This window comes from Alternaria postmessia, assembly GCF_024291825.1.
Source record: "Alternaria postmessia strain BMP 2775 chromosome Unknown scaffold_137, whole genome shotgun sequence".
Lineage (NCBI taxonomy): Eukaryota > Fungi > Ascomycota > Dothideomycetes > Pleosporales > Pleosporaceae > Alternaria > Alternaria postmessia.
Window position 1 is genome coordinate 1 of NW_026260210.1, and position 15,418 is coordinate 15,418.

Here is a 15,418-nt window from a genome sequence, read left to right on the forward strand (position 1 = left end):
CCGCAGCATCATGGACCTCTTCCTTCACATCGACCTGCAGCTGTCAGTCAGGTCACGATCTAGTGAAGCAGTGTGCACTGACGGTAAAGCCGGAGTACAGCGGCATGATGGCGCTGAGGTACGCGCGATATTCAGCGTTGCTCTTGGCAGCCCGGTTCATAGAGGCCGGTAGCACACGGTGCTTGCAATCGGGCGACCGATAGGCCATGATGTCGTCGATGTCCCAGGCATTGTAGGCTTCTATGACCGCCCAAGCTGTATCTTGCTGAGCCGCCAGACTGCAAGTGTTAGGAGTGTAGCAAGAATGTGCCAACGTCTTGGCGAGTACCAATTTCACGTTGTGGAGGGTGTGCTTGTGATATGGACGTACTTCGGCAGGGGGATGGTGCTGGCATTGGTGAGACATTGACTCAAGTTCAAGCCGACCCAGACATCGCTCGACCTCGATTTGGTGCTTGCAAGCGGCTGAGAAGCGGCACAGAGGGATAGAGTAGTAGCAACAAGGTTAACGAGCTTCATGATGGCTGGCGTGCGCGACTGAACGAACGATACAAAAGTGCACCCAGATTCTGTAGCAGACGGCCTGTTATATGAGCCGCATGAGCCGCACCAGTGACGGGGCGTATGATTGCCGCGACTCATCGCGTCGCTATGCCTTCTAGTTTGCTACTTCGCGTTCACCATCTTGCCGTGTCTCCGTCATCTTTCCGTCGCACGAGGAAGTCGGGCCACTATCTCACCCACGGCATGGTTGTGAAGACGCTGACGGTGCTACCATTCCTTGCCAGATGATGATTGTCCTAGTCGAGACCGGGTTGAGGGTAGACTGCTTAGGCGCGATGCCGTCCCTGACGATGGAGGTCTGCATCGCTGGTTGCGTTGACTGTAAGCAGGGTCAGCAGCCCCACCTACGACAGCCTCACGTACAGAATGCGCGGGTTCCAATGTATCATTCTGAGAGCTTTCTACTTCAAGCACTTCGATACTTGTGTTCTGACGGCTATCAGATAGGCTGTGCCATCGCTGGCAGCGCCGATGGTAGCGTTGGTGAGGCGATCGAATGGTGCCGGTACCACCCGTACGAAGAGGGTATCGATCCAGAGCTTGAAGGTGTTATGACTACTCTTGTGGACCAAGAGCGGCCGCTCGAGAGCAGTGTAAGAAGACTACACGCAAAGAAATGGAAGGATTATCTTCAAGCCGCCGAGGACGACCTTCCAAAGTCTATCTACGACATGCTCCCACCATGTGAGATCCCTTGGGTCACCAAAGTGACCACTGCAAATAGGCCTGACGGAGAGACTGATGGCGAAGAGATTGATGGCGGAGAGACTTATGACGGAGAGACTTATGACGGAGAGACTTATGACGGAGAGACTTATCACGAAGAGATTGATGGCGAAGACATTGATGAAGGATGAGGTAGGACACCCTCATGAATGCGGAGTAACTAATAGGCCCTCCGCACCGACGGGAGGCAGCTCTTCGTTTTCTCACGCAGAAGTGCAGATGCTTCCCCCCAGCCCTGCGTCTTTCTATATCCCTGTTGATAATAATCTTGGTTTTTGCAACGAGGGAGGTAAAGATTGTCATACCCCTACCTTCTTGCATTGCTTTGACCAGACGGTGCAAGACTCACCCGTAGCACAAACGCATATCGTTTCATATAGCGGTGTCGGCATCGGTCCGACAACCGCCGCAGGAAGTTTTCCGTGCTATGACCTTTCAGCGAGCAAATCTCGTTCTCTAGAGCTGGACATGGCTGGACAAGTTCGACAAGCCCAGCAAGTAGAGGACGTGAGGGAGTTGGAGGCGGAGTGCGACAGGCTGGATACCGATTGCGGCAAGCTGGAAGTAGAACTGCACAAGATGCGGACAACACTTGTCCAAGCGCAAGTTAGGTTCATGGAAGAGACAGTCAAGCGCGAGGATTTCTCGGTCCATCCGCGTTGCCCTGTCCTTGCACAGACACAGACTCATTCCACATTATCACCAATGCAGGTGCTCGATGCTGCTGTGTCTTACTTGCCTAGTCACTACGTTACAGCGGCAGCTGTAGTACGTAGTATTCCCAGAAAAAGGCGGCATCCTGAATCCGATGATGATGATGATGATGATGATAATGATGCTGCGCATGCGCCGAAAAGAAGGCGCTGCGGTTAGGACATATGATTGTAACAGGAACGAATTGGATGCCAACTTGCTCCACACTGACAACTGCATCCAGCTCGAGAAAGAAACAAGGCGTGCATCGCCTCAAGTGAGTCCGCGACAATGCAGCGTGTTCTTCGATGTTGCAGTATCAGCGTGAAAATGATTGAGCGAGAATAGCAGGGGCTCCAACTGGACGTGGGTGGTAGCAGATGAGCACTTGTATCCTGACACAGGTGATCTATCTTGATCCCGCTATAAAGAATGGACAAGTATAGCAGAAGATCACGATGGTCTCGTGTAGATGTCGCGTGATCCGTCTCTCCTCTGCGCCTCCGATATGCTTTTATCCCTGCACAAGCCCATAGTTATGGTTGACGTGACGTGTCGTACGTGGACTGTGTGATGCGCGCTATGGCATACCCAAGCGGCAGACAATGCGAGAGCGGCGTACAGCCATTATACAGATAGCCTAGCAGAAGCGTGGTCCCGAGTCTCTGCCAGAAGGCGTTCGACGGCACGTAATATGCATGCTGAGGTGTCAGCGGTACAACGACAAACTGCTTACGCTAGTTGCGAGTACTGCAACTTTCTGACGGCCGCTTCGATGCCATAACCCGCTGCAGGCTGCCCTTTCGTGTCGGCACTCACAATCGAGAGAGGATACTGCCCCGCGTTCATGAGGAGTCGAAGAGGATGCGAATGGCCTGTGTGGCTCAAGCCAACCCTCAAACTGCCAAGTCGAATACTGTTCTGGTTTCTTTGTCTCGTAGCGTTCGTGAGTTTTGCGACGTCTTCCATGCTGTATTGGATGTCCGCTGGCTCCGCTGTTCGATTCGTGTCGGCTCTTTGCGCTGTATTCGCGACAACAGCCGTGCAAAAGTTTGTCGTGCTGGAGTTCGTAGTAATCCTTCTCAAACGCAAGCGCGAAACCTCCGCTGTCGTCCTAGAGACGGTTCTTAGGTGAGTGGTTGCCCTTTGGCGCTTTGAAGTCGATGTTCATGCAGCCAGCAACTGGACGGAGAGTGCCCTGGCCGTGGTAGCAGCTTGGACTGGTCAGAACGTCCTAGGTCCGACTTTCCTGGTGGGTGCAACCACCATCAATCAGCTTGTCCTCCTCGGAGCATGTTTCATACATGGCGGCCATCACAGCGGAGCGACCAGCTACCCAAAGCTCATGGCATCGATACACGCACGGGCGCTGCCTGCAGGCTTGGCCTTGTTGGCATACGCTGCCGTTTCTAATGCAGGATCAGAAGGTAAAGAGTGCATCTCATCGGCCAGTCGTAGACGCTTACCCTGCTTCACAGTATCTAGCGAGAAAAGGCCGCGCGTCTACTGCATCACCGCCATATTGCTCTTGCTGTATTTCGCAGGCCACGTTTTCTTCGTGTGCCGGCTGCACTCCAACATCTCGTTGGCGGTGAGCGGTTTGCTATCGCCCAGCGATCCCAACATGAGCGTCAACTGCCGAAACAGCGACCTGTTGCCTAACAGCTTCTCCGGAAGGATCGGCGTCTCCCAGATTTGGCACCTTCGAGATGAGAAAGAGGCGTGGCTTCGTGGATGGCTGAGCCTAGATTCAGACTCTGAGAAAGGACAGCCCTCGGACAGCGCCATTGCGGTACTGACACTCTTGCTTTCTTGTATTGCAACCCTTTTCTTGGGCGCTCAGTTTGTCAACACGCTGGCGGCTGAGGACACGGGCAGTTGGCAATCTCCGCTGCATGCGGGTTACATCCTCCTTCCGCTCTCCACGAGTGCAGCTGGGCTGATCGCAGTTCAGCTCCACGGCTGTGGTTGCACGTCCGCCGTATTCCACGGCCAAGCATTGTTCGCATCCGTCCTGTCGACGTTCCACCTGCTTTGTTTCACCCTACCCGTCTTCGTTCTGACCAGGTGGGCCACTGCTCCTGGACCCAGCCTCGAGTTTTTTGATGTACACCAGCTGGGGCTTCTTGCTATCGCCTCGCTCCTTCCTCTGTACCCAATGCAGAGAGGCAGTGATGACTGGTATGTTTGTAGCCACCTACGTAAGCGCAAGCTAACCTTCGTCCCAGGCACATGGGCGTGGCCTTGCTATTCCTCTACGTACTTTATGTGAGTTGCTTCTGGTGATTGCGATGATCTGTGCGCTGCTGGGGCTTCGTCGCGTCAGTACAGCTGGAGCGATAGGGTGGACGTCGTATGGGAAGTAGCATGCGTGCTCATGAGCCTTGGGAGTTCAGAGGTAGGCGAGTTTGCAAAGTGGTTTTTGCAAGCGCTGGGAAGTTTCATGCTTGGATGCAATGACTCAATACTGCGCTTTGACGCAATAGAATGCGCGCATGCCAATGATTCATTACTGCCTACCTCTTGACTGATTTTGCAGCTGCCGGCACGCACAGACTTCTTGCTGCTTGTACCAGCTTCTGCACCGCCCTTACGTCCGTCCCTGTGAGGCGAAATCGCCGTGACCCGAAAACAGCTCATGGGGCACAGCACGGTACTGGGATACATTTGCACTTCTGCTCTCGCTTGCCATTATCGGATCACCTGGTTTTACGCTGCACAGCGATAGCCGTTACGTGAACACAAGTGACTGCCCCGGCACGCTCAAGATGTCAGGCAGTGTGGAACCAATTCTCGACCTGCGTATCCACTTACAGGTATAGCGTAACAGTCTCACTGATGCTTTGCGACAGTCACATCAAGAAGACGGATTACACACGATCAGCAATCAGACAAGTAGTTTCTACACAGACATGCGGCCTAGCTACAGACTATGAACGATGGAAAACAGCGCAAGTACGGCATACGCCTAATCTGGTTACGAAGGTGAGAAGCTGCGATAAGCGCCTGGGGAACACTACGGCTCAGAGCTGACCACGACAGGACCTGCCAGTGTAGCAGCTTTCAGATCAGCGATGCTGATGAGTTTTGGCTGCGTTGCTAGCACTGCAAAGGCCGTGCCCGATAGGCTAGGTGGTACCATCGTGCTTCCGGAATTCTCGTCGAACAGGGTCAGGGCAGTGAAGACGGGCTGGGCGACCTGATTCACCCAAGCCACGAACACCTGGCTGCCCAACTGCGCAACGGCATACTTAGCAGCAGCGTCCCATTCCACGCTGACATTGGTGCCCGGACGCACATGGCCAGAAGTCTTCTTGTTTATCGAGAGCTTCGGCAATATGGGAAGCGGCAGCTCTACGCTGCAAGAGCCTGGCTGGGCATACTCCAGCGCGAAGTTGTAGGCCCACGCCGGAGTCGCAGGCGTGTCGAAAGACTGTCCGCTCGCGTTGCGGTGCGAATGTTCGCCGAGAAGCGCAATATGCTTGGCGTCGACGCTGGCGATGCTGGACAACAAGATGGCGACCGGCCCGTCCGCTGCCTCCGCCATCGACATGAAGACGCCGAGGTTGATGGAGTTCAAAGTGACCATGAGAAAGCTGAGCTCGGTCACGTTGCTGGGCAGATCGTATTGACAGGAAGGCACGTCTGGATTTCCCGACCGGCGGAGCAGGCTCCGTAGGGTCCGCAACTGCGTCTGCTCTTGCTGTTCAGAACGCACACGTCAGCAGAGGTTCTCTTGCACAGCGAACGAGCAGCACTACTTACCACAGCGATCTCCGCCACCAGGCTGGCCAGACCCTCTGTATCGCCCCTCGCGCTCGGCGAACGCGGTTCCACTACCCTACTCTCGTTAAACACCCAGACACCCAGGTTTTTCAGCACGAGCGCCAACTGAAGGGCATCGACGGACGACGGAGACAGACTGACCGTGCTGTTCTCCTGGCTCGCGTCCGGTCCAAGCAACGCCCCTGTGGGTCTGTACAGTCCCGCAGAGGCAGAGGCCTGCCCGCCCGTCATAGATGTGGGCTTACTACCGAGATCTGTCTGTGCGAGTGTGGTACCACCTGGCGAGAACCCAGCGACGCTGCTCATCCCAGGGGCATTGCTAGTAGCGGTTGTGGCGATAGGAGCGCCAGATCCCCCAATACCAGTAGAAAGGCCGGTGGGTGGAGTGGAAGAGGCAGCATCGTTGACGAGTTGACCACTGTCACTTATGTCACCCGCACCGGGACCCGCGGTGGGTTGGCCGTTGTCACTTATATCACTCACACTGGGGCTTTCGGCGGGCTGACCATCGTCACTTATATCACTCGCACTGGGGTTTATGGTGGGTTGACCAGAGCTGACGAATGGGCCGGCACTGCCGTCTGCAGCCGAAGTAGGAACTGCGGTCACGGCGGAGCTGCTGGTCTCTAGCACGGAACCCATGGCCTGTGTCCCATCACTCGCAGCGGAGGCAAGAGAGCTGGGTACGGCTGCGCCTGGGGTAAGAGCAGGACTAAGGGACCCGGCGGCACTCTCTGCGCGAGTTTCTGTGGCATCGGGAAGAGGCGGTGCGTCCGTGAGCCTCGACACAGCTGTTGAGTTTGCAGGCCCACCAGGACTACCTGTCGACAGTCCTGTAGGACTTGCCCCGCTCACGTTCAAGGTCAAGGGGGCGGTAGTGAGCGTGATGCCGCTGTACATCATCGTGACCGACGGCTGTAGGCTATTCGTAGAAAAGGGAGCTCCTGATTTGGGAAAGCAATACTGCTCAACGACGGACGCCGCAGACGCATTTCCAGACTGGGCTTCGCTACGACTCCACAGAGCGCTGGAAGCGAGCAGAAGAAGCGGTATCATCATGATGGGGGATGAGCTTGCGTGCTCGGCCAGGGGCGGCGACAGTCTCATATAGCTGGCCCTGTGCTCATGACCATCTATACGCGTCAGCTGTTCGCTGCTGGACTGATGACACCTGCGCCTACGTCCCGCTCACTCTCTGCAATGCCGCTTACCGGTGATGCAGGCCACTCTCAGCCGAATAGCAGAATGTACTCACACAGCCTACGATGCGGTCTTGCGGCTGCGTAGCGGCGCCGCAGCAAACGAGAGGGAGCACGACTATCGAACGCTTCGCACGGCGTGTCGCTCACTAGACGCACTCGTACCTCCCACTCGGCAACCACCCGGATCGCGGCACGACGGACTTGGTATGCTGCTCGCGTGTGCTTCTCACGTGCTGTGTGCAGTGTATCCTCGCGAAGCAGACACACATTGGCAGCAGTATGTGGCCTGACAAGGCGACGGGTTCTAGCAGCTGAGAACCTCTACACGCAGGTTCATACGAACCTTCGAGAGGCTACAAGGATGGGCGCTCCGGTGATCGCCGTAACACTATGGATAGTAGGGGCGACTTTGAATTGTTCGATTCCAGCGCCGCTTGCATGCGTGTAGCATTCTGTGTTCGTCCTTCGACACTCGCTCGCACGAATCATGAGTGATGCATGAGCGCGACAACTACCCTGCGTCGCAGGCATTCCTGTTGTGCGGGTCGCAGGCTTTTCCACCTTCAGAAAGTAGCACTCGGCATTCATCGCGCCTGTCAGCGAAGGTTTGGCTATAACTCGGTTCGTTCAAGCCGAAGAGCACGTGCATCATGCTAGCAGCGCAGGCAGGCTTAAGCACAATCGTGCGGGGTGGTGTTCTCGTGTTCACAATTTTCGACCCGCAGCAATCGCGACTGATGGGTGCACAAATGCAAACCCAACGAAGGCTCGCACGTGACGTCACGAGGGTCTTTGCAGGCGTTCGTCAACCTCATTGTTCACGCCTGGAACGACTGACTGGCCTGAGCGACGGACCAATGCATGGAGCTCACACAATGCGCGCTGTTCGCACATCTCCAAAAGATCTGCCCATCCTTCACAAGCTGGCGATCCAATTACCCGCGGCAATGTGGCTGTGATCCTGATGTGCATGCCAGCGAGGCGTAAGCGTAATTAAAGCGGAAGAACCTGGCGTGGATCCGAACTTGGCGCAGACATTGCAACGATGCGGCGCAGCATCCTGATGACGCTGATGGCGATCAGGAGGATGAAGGTAATGATCGCTCACAGGGGTTATCTTGGCGTGCTGGCGCGTCTGTTCTCCCGTCGGTCACTGGCGTTTGTTCCAAGACAAGCAAGTGAGCCGCGCGCTACGACAGCCACTCGTATGCCGTGCGAGGGAAATGAGATATGGGTCGTGCACCACATCTTCCCCGGAACTGCCGAGGCGACGTGCCCCAGACCTCGAGGCAGAGTTGCCAAGAATATCTGCAAACAATTGTTCCGCGCCCTCGCAGTTTACTGTAGTAGACAACAGCGTGCACAGTCTGTATGCAACCCCGCCAAATCGGTTCCTATTCCCGAGTGCTGCACCAACGTCCATCCAGATCTGATTCATGTCCCGCCTCTCGGATCAGACGCCGTCATACGTGCGCTGCGATCGGCTCTTCATACTCGTCACTCGATGGTGCGAGACTGCTGCGCCGCAAAGGTGCAGAATATGACGCGACGGCGGCTCCAAGTGCTGCAATGAAGGCATCGCCCTGGCCTGTGCCCGCCTCTCACCGAGGCCTGAAAAGCAGGACCGACAGGCTCGCTGCAATTGCTGACGGGGGAGAGACATTGGGAGGGACATACTCGTTCAACGCTGACGCGCCCATCACTGGACTACTGTTCGTCGTGGCCGACGTCGAAGTGGCGTAAGCAGGGCGTTCGGCTGAGATGTGCGGATCGCCCGCCTTTGCGCGCGGCAAACGCCCGTGGGAGATGCGACATCCTTGGAAGAGATCATTCATGTGGCCGTTGATGCATGCGCGCGTGTGTAGGGTTGTGGGTCCACACTGTAAGAGCATCCACCCTGCAAGCGTAAGACATGTCACCTCGCCTCGTATCCGTCTGAACGCAAGAGAGAAATTTCACGCAGCCTACGCATGCAGGCATCATTTACAGCAGTCACGTCCGAAGTGGTAGCAATACAGTCCCGGAGGCTGGCGATGATTGTGGTCCGGCAAGCATCCGCGGAGCTTTGGCCCTGCTGCTCCCCAACGTACGCGCGAGCCTCGTCTCTCCTGCATCCCGTAGCGGGCGAACTGCTGCGCGGGTTAGAGAGGCTGATACTCCTGCACTGGAGTGTTCCCCAAGTCGTCAAAGGACCCTAGGTGTATGCTCTCGCAGTCTGCCGATGCGAAGCCATTATCGAAGCCACCTTTGCGTCAGCTCCTGGGTGCCTCGTGAACATGATGCTCACGCTTCGTCTATGGCCGGAAAGGCCAGGCATCCTCGTAGAGCATCTGGCGCTGCGCTCTCTTCCATGCGTAACCATCGACGGTCTTTGATTCTGATGACTGTCATGCACGTTACACGCTTGCCCTCTCTAGACCATTCCCCATGTCGCTTGGAAATCCGCTATCGAGTGTACAGACGTACCCACATCGTGCCCCAACATTCCCCGTTGTAGAAGAAGGTGCCTGATATGGTGCGACGGCACGGTCGACGCGACAAGGGTGGCAGCACAAATATCCAGCTCTTATGCTGTTCGGTCATCGCCTTCGTTGTTGTCAGATACCACCATGGATTCTTACCATCATGACTCCTTTCCCCCTCTGGATCCATCGTACTATCACGAGCCCGGATTTCTCAATAGCGGTACCACCAACCTCGATCAACAGAGGTCCCCTATCGGTAATCGTAATGTCATAGCACCACCGTCAGGGTCAGCAGCGAGTCCCTAGTCTATGTGGCATGTGTGAAGTCAAAGATAGTAGCTGACCTGTATACAGCGATTTGCCGGGGAATGACCCGCAAAACTCGAACGCAGACGAACCAATGCAACGAGTGGTAGAACTGTTGAAGCAAACAGTGCCGATGCACATCTCCGAAGAAAAGCTGTTGCGAGAGGTGAAGAAAGCACAGGAGGAGTTGGAGAGGAAACAGGAAGATCTGAAGAGAGGACAGGAAGAGCTGAAGAGAGGACAGGAAGAGCTGAAGAGAGGACAGGAAGCGTCGATGAGGGTACAGGGTCAGATGAGCGAGACGATGAGTGACATCCTGGCCATTGGAAAAAAGACAGCTCATCGCAGCGACTACGCATCGTTTCGCGGCTCGAGATCTCGCTTGGAATATGCACCTCACAGTGAGCCTGCACTGCCAGATCAGCGACGAACGATTCATCTGCGGTACGTCCACGTCTTTTGGGTATGTCAGCGGACCGCTTATCTTCAACCACCAGGCCCGACGAGCTGTTGGAGATAACGAACCAAGTGCGATCCCAATTAGCAAACCCATCACAGAGCTATTATCCGTAGCGGTCATAGGGTACTGCACGGCACTACGCCGTGTGGTGTGGTGTTTTCGCTGCGGGTTCCCGTGATGGAGGCAGCGCTCCAGAATAACGAAAATCCGGGCGAACAGAGTGCGCTTGGAGCTAGCAGTCGGGAATTCACTTCGTCGGCGTATCAGGGCGAAGAGGCAGATTTTTCACGCAGGGCAAAGAGGATGGTGCGCTCGTTAGATTGCTACTGAACCAGTATCTACACATGCATCTTCAGATTCATTACAGTGTCCATATCGCCTGTCTCCTCGCTCTATCCAGCTGCGCACTCAGGAACTTGATTTCCGTCAAAGGTGTACACTGGGCACGGTGTCTATGTATCTGTTCAGTGAGAGACCGAATCGTATCCGCCGTAATGTCGTGTGCTCTAGCCGAAGCTGCAGTCAGTTCATGCGGATGGTACTGGATGCTCGGGACAATGCGGGCATCTCGCTGCACAGGAGTCGCTTCGGTCTTGTGTACGCGGCCAACGAGATCTCTGAATTTGAGGTCGATGCGCGTAATCGGATCCTGCAAAGACTTCTGAACGTAGGGGTCTTTGACGCTGACCAGGAGTCCGTCAATGGCTTGTTCAATGCAAGCCATGCGTTCCAGCGGGGTGGGCGGTGCGTTAGGACGATCTGGCACCCTTCTTTCGTCTTGGACACTCTCCACTCCGCTCGAGGCTTCTTGCGCGCTTGCATCCGGAGGCCCGACTGCAGTCGGTGCTTCTTCGTCCATCTCGTTTCTCATCGTGATGTCTGACGGAGAAGCCTGTGAAGCCCGTTTCTGTTGCTTCAGTTTGCTGTCTGGAAGTCAGAAGGCGCTTGAGCTACGGTTGGCGGGCTAGCGCTAACTACTTACTCTCTATATTTTCTCTGTGCTTCTTTGTTGGACCTCCTACGCGCTTGCTTAGCATCCGCCGGGTCGTCGTACTTTCTGTTCGCCATGAGTAGACTGCAATACACTCAGCGTAATGCGACGTTACCGCGTATGATAACCACCATCTATCTACACAGCAGACCAAGTAACAGAGTAACATCCGTAGCCATCCTGAGCCGTACGCATAAGCAGTTTGTATCGTCATCACACTACCAGCCGGGTCGTGGAAATGTTCAAGGGTAGTGGGTCTCGAGCATTAGCATAGCGGGCCATCACATGGTCAGCATTTTGATGGACGAGAAGATGCTGAGCCGTAAGCATAAGCAGTTTGCATTACTGCTACAATTCCACCCCAGCTGCGATGTGTGGACCTCCAAGTAGAGTGGGTCTCAACGTCCCGAACATTTGGGAGACGCTAGCGAGGTAAGTACAGACAATCCCAGTAGTTCCTGCAGGCCCCGTTAGTCACAGGAAAGTACCAGAGACAGTGCCTGCCGCACGCAGATGCTCTCACTGCCGGTCAGGTAATATGCTGAAGTTCTGCGAGGCAAGCGTCTTCCGTGCCCACCGCCGCTTAGCCCGTGCAACCACGATAGACTCGTTTACTATGCATTAATGATTGTTAGAATAAGCTTTCGATTTTTTGTTTTGATGGGCCTTCAGCAGACACCTGTCCAATCTTCCCCCCGTAATGGCTCTGGGAGTTGTAGTCACTAACGCAACTTTCCACTGGATAGAGAGCCTTTTGTGACTGTCTCTCGCCTAGTTGGCTGCATAGTTCTAAGTCGTGGATACATTGCTGGTAGCACAGGCTTTGTGGAGGGGTGGTCGTCGAGATTGCCTGGAATCTCACGGGTCTATAGCGCGGACAGACAAGTATCTAGAGATGGTGCCAAAGCCGTATCCCACGGCATAGCGGCCACACACACAAAATGTGCCCTAGTGCGGCACATCTCGAGCACGTTCAGACATACGGATCGCAAAGGAGCACAACGTCGAGCGGATGTCAAGCAGCGCACCACATTCTACCCATCACCGTCCTCTCGGGTCCGCGAACCGCTGCGACGAGTGTGTGTTCGCCCTCTGTGTGGACGTATGATTCGCACTGTCTGAAAGAGACACACGCAGCCACTGGTGTGAACACGCGCGATGCAGAGGCATAGCATGGTGTTTCGCCAGAACGGACCTGTCGTGGGTATGGGGGGCATGCATGATCAACAGACTCTGCAGCAGGAAACTGCAATGCTAAAACACTGGGCTCACTCTCCATTACTTCGGTGTCCATTCCTATAACGCGTCAGCAGAACCGTGGGACGACAACTGGACGGTCCGCTACTCGCAAAGCTGTCAGCTCTGTAGAAGCACGCTGACCAAATGGACCCATGCAGTAGAGATCCATCCTGGGAATGTTTGTGACTGCACGATAAGCCTGTTATAAGACTTGTCTTCGGTGTGTGCCGCTCTCTGCACACCAGCTTTTCTTCTACTGCGTGGCACGTCCCAGCAATCCACGCTCCTCAAGTTCCTTGCTCATCCCACTGCAGGGCCCAAGCACGCAGTGCAACACGCAGCATGTCGAACCGACTACGATCCAAATCCCGATTCAAATCTCCTCCGCCTACTCCGCGGACGGTAGCAGATAGGCTGCTTCGCTCGCTCAAAGAGCTTGGATGGCCCGTAGTGTGGGCTTTGGAAGACATGCTTCACGACATGTCTACTCTCCACCGGATTCTCTTCTGCTATCTGGGGGTAGTGACCATGGTTGTTGAATGGCTGCGACTGGACCGTGCAGACACCCTTCTCTCTATCTCGCTGGGAGTGGTCAAGCTGGCCGTTGTAGTCGACTGCATCTTGGTCGTCACGCATCACCTGACGCGTCTGTCGGCATCGAACCGGATGCTGGCGATTGCGGTGTACCAAATACCTTTCGTTACCGGGCCGCTCTCGGAGTTTGAGCTTACCAGGCTGATACTCACAGACAATGCGACGTCGGCGGCGAACACCTTCCTGGTTGGATGTGTGTATGTGAAGCCTCTGGTAGCAGGCGCACTTTGCCTTGTCCTCCATGGCCTGCACACTGGAGGGTCCGGGGTGCAGCGACAAGCTACCGATTTGTTGGATGTATCCAAAGTCTTTCTACGGAGTGGGCCCTTGATGGTACTGTCCACATACAGACTGGGGCTTGAGTCGCTGCCGATGCTCACAGCTGCTGCGGGAGACAGCCCGTGGCTGTCCCGGGGGGTCCCTGTCCTCCTCCTCCTATCCATCGGCTTCACCTGCTACTTCTGGTACTGGCATACTGACAAGTATCGTACCATCGCAAGCAAGAAGTACAACACTTGCAACGACAGTGAATGGGTGGTGCTGCTAGTCTGCTTGGTGGCGCTCAAGGTAGGAGCCGCTCGTCTGGTGCACAGCGTCTGGAACCAGATGCAGGCCACTGCATGGACAGCGGGCCAAGACAGTACGTGGGAGGCTAGCGGCGCTGTGGTCCAGTTTGCTGTTCTTCCGCTTGCGGTAACGGCCGTGGACCACCTCGCAGACATCAGCGCTGCCTATCGAGGGGACATTGCTTGGCCGTGGGCGAGTCTCTGTCAGTCCACACTGCAGACGTTTTTTTTCATCAGGCCGCTGTTCACACTCGCGGGCCATAATCTGGACCCTCGGAGTGGTCGCGTCGGCATCGCACTGTGCTTTCTCGGCATTGCCTTGTGGCTGTCGCTGCCGGCTCTCTCACGTAGGTTCTCTCTACACGACACGCGCAATAGGGTAGCTGACACTCACAGGATTGCTCAAAGGCTCTGTCTTGCTTCTCGCCTACTCGGCAGTGTTGGCCGTCTGTGTAGTCCAGCCAGACTTTTTTGAGGCATATGTGTTGTAGTATGGGTTGGCGTGGGCACGAAGAGCCATCAGAGCGCGAAAAGAGCACTGGCGGAAGATAGTATGGGATCTAGGACGAAGCAGTAGGCTGCGCCTAACGCACACCTAGTCTTGCTCACTCCTTTCTGTCATTTCAGCTTTCACAATGGAAAAGCACAGCATGTCGCTAGTGCACGTTCTGCTATGATGCCCTAGTCTGTACCTGCACGTAGCTCCATGCTCACACGCCCGTTGCTGGCGTTCCCGAAGCATCGCCAGCTTCGTCGCACCGAGGGCAGGCGCTTTGTAGCTATCAATCCAACTCGCACATCCTCACCTCTCTGTGCCTCACGTACCCTCGTGTTTTCGTGTACTCGCCGTCTCCGTGCAGTCCCAAACAGGTCCTCCTTTCAGGAGAGCATAACCATCCTCGAACGGGCTTGTGCACTCTGCCATTGTCGGCGAGTTCCACGAGCGGCTCGCCGACGTGTTTGAAGACGGTTGCACGGCGAGGCCGCCATGGCTGCGCGTCGGCGCTCGGTAGTCACTTCCACCTGCGGGCGCTGTCTCGTCCTGGCCCTGTTGTTCGAGCGATGCGAGACGAGAGTCATGGCACGTCGTGCGCCGCTCCGTAGGAGCAGATTCTGGACCACGAGACTGCGCTTGCTCTCTGCGTTTTCCGTCACGTTCATCCACGGCAGCGTCAGCATTGCGACATTGCCACGGGTTTCGGTACCTACGGCGCTTGCGTGGGAGATGCGCTTCTGTTTCCTGCGGCGTTCCAACCGCTCCATCGTGGTCTCTGCAGATTGCTCGAGCGCCGCCCGGTCCGTCATGGTAGGCTACTGAGTTCGCAAGACGGTCAAAGGCGAGTGCGCTTACTCGACGCATTGCACCCTCTTTAGCTCCATGTCTGTCTTTCTACCATGGCTCTTGAGCGCGATCGTGCTGACGATCTGCTTTGCATCACAGTCAGCACGTGGAATTCCAGCGTACCGGTCTTCCAGCCCTAAGCTCATGGCATTCCTCAGCACTGGTATTCCAGCGCAGAGAATACCAGGTCGCTGGTATGCCATGGGCTATGCTTATGAGCATGACACTGTCAGTCCGTAAGACGCCATGACAGGTCTTGTCGGCGAATCGGCCACCCGAGCACGGTGCTTACAGCGTGAGCAGTCTGCATTCTGCCCAGTTTCAGCCTCTATGGAGGATACGCATTACGCTCTACGGAAGCTCTATCTGAGTGAAGGGGGTGCGTAGGCTGAAGTCGCCGCGCTATACTCGACTGCCCACAAACGCCGCCAGGATGGCAGCCAAGAACGTCGCCAGACTACGCTTACGTCCTTCGCTGGTCCGC

The 15,418-nt window shown here is 55.6% G+C and overlaps 4 protein-coding genes across 4 annotated transcripts; 1 reads left to right on the plus strand and 3 right to left on the minus strand.

Annotated features, from left to right (window-relative positions):
• Positions 1–82: 82 nt before the first annotated feature.
• On the minus strand, positions 83–519 carry J4E82_010667 (uncharacterized protein; the record flags this gene model as incomplete). The annotated part of the gene is made up of 2 exons (XM_051736878.1): positions 83–278; positions 371–519. Coding segments are annotated over 2 exons (345 nt in total), but the record flags the coding sequence as incomplete, so codon positions are not given.
• A 335-nt stretch (positions 520–854) lies between these two features.
• J4E82_010668 (uncharacterized protein) lies at positions 855–1,421 on the plus strand (the record flags this gene model as incomplete). Its single annotated transcript, XM_051736879.1, has 2 exons — positions 855–860; positions 1,008–1,421. 2 exons carry the CDS (start codon positions 855–857, stop codon positions 1,419–1,421), a joined length of 420 nt encoding a protein of 139 aa, XP_051583351.1.
• Positions 1,422–4,999: 3,578 nt separating this feature from the next.
• Positions 5,000–6,828, minus strand: J4E82_010669 (uncharacterized protein; the record flags this gene model as incomplete). The annotated part of the gene is made up of 2 exons (XM_051736880.1): positions 5,000–5,686; positions 5,749–6,828. The coding sequence occupies 2 exons, from the start codon at positions 6,826–6,828 to the stop codon at positions 5,000–5,002; spliced, it is 1,767 nt and encodes a 588-aa protein (XP_051583352.1).
• Positions 6,829–10,563: 3,735 nt separating this feature from the next.
• J4E82_010670 (uncharacterized protein) lies at positions 10,564–11,270 on the minus strand (the record flags this gene model as incomplete). The annotated part of the gene is made up of 2 exons (XM_051736881.1): positions 10,564–11,125; positions 11,185–11,270. The coding sequence occupies 2 exons, from the start codon at positions 11,268–11,270 to the stop codon at positions 10,564–10,566; spliced, it is 648 nt and encodes a 215-aa protein (XP_051583353.1).
• Positions 11,271–15,418: the final 4,148 nt, after the last annotated feature.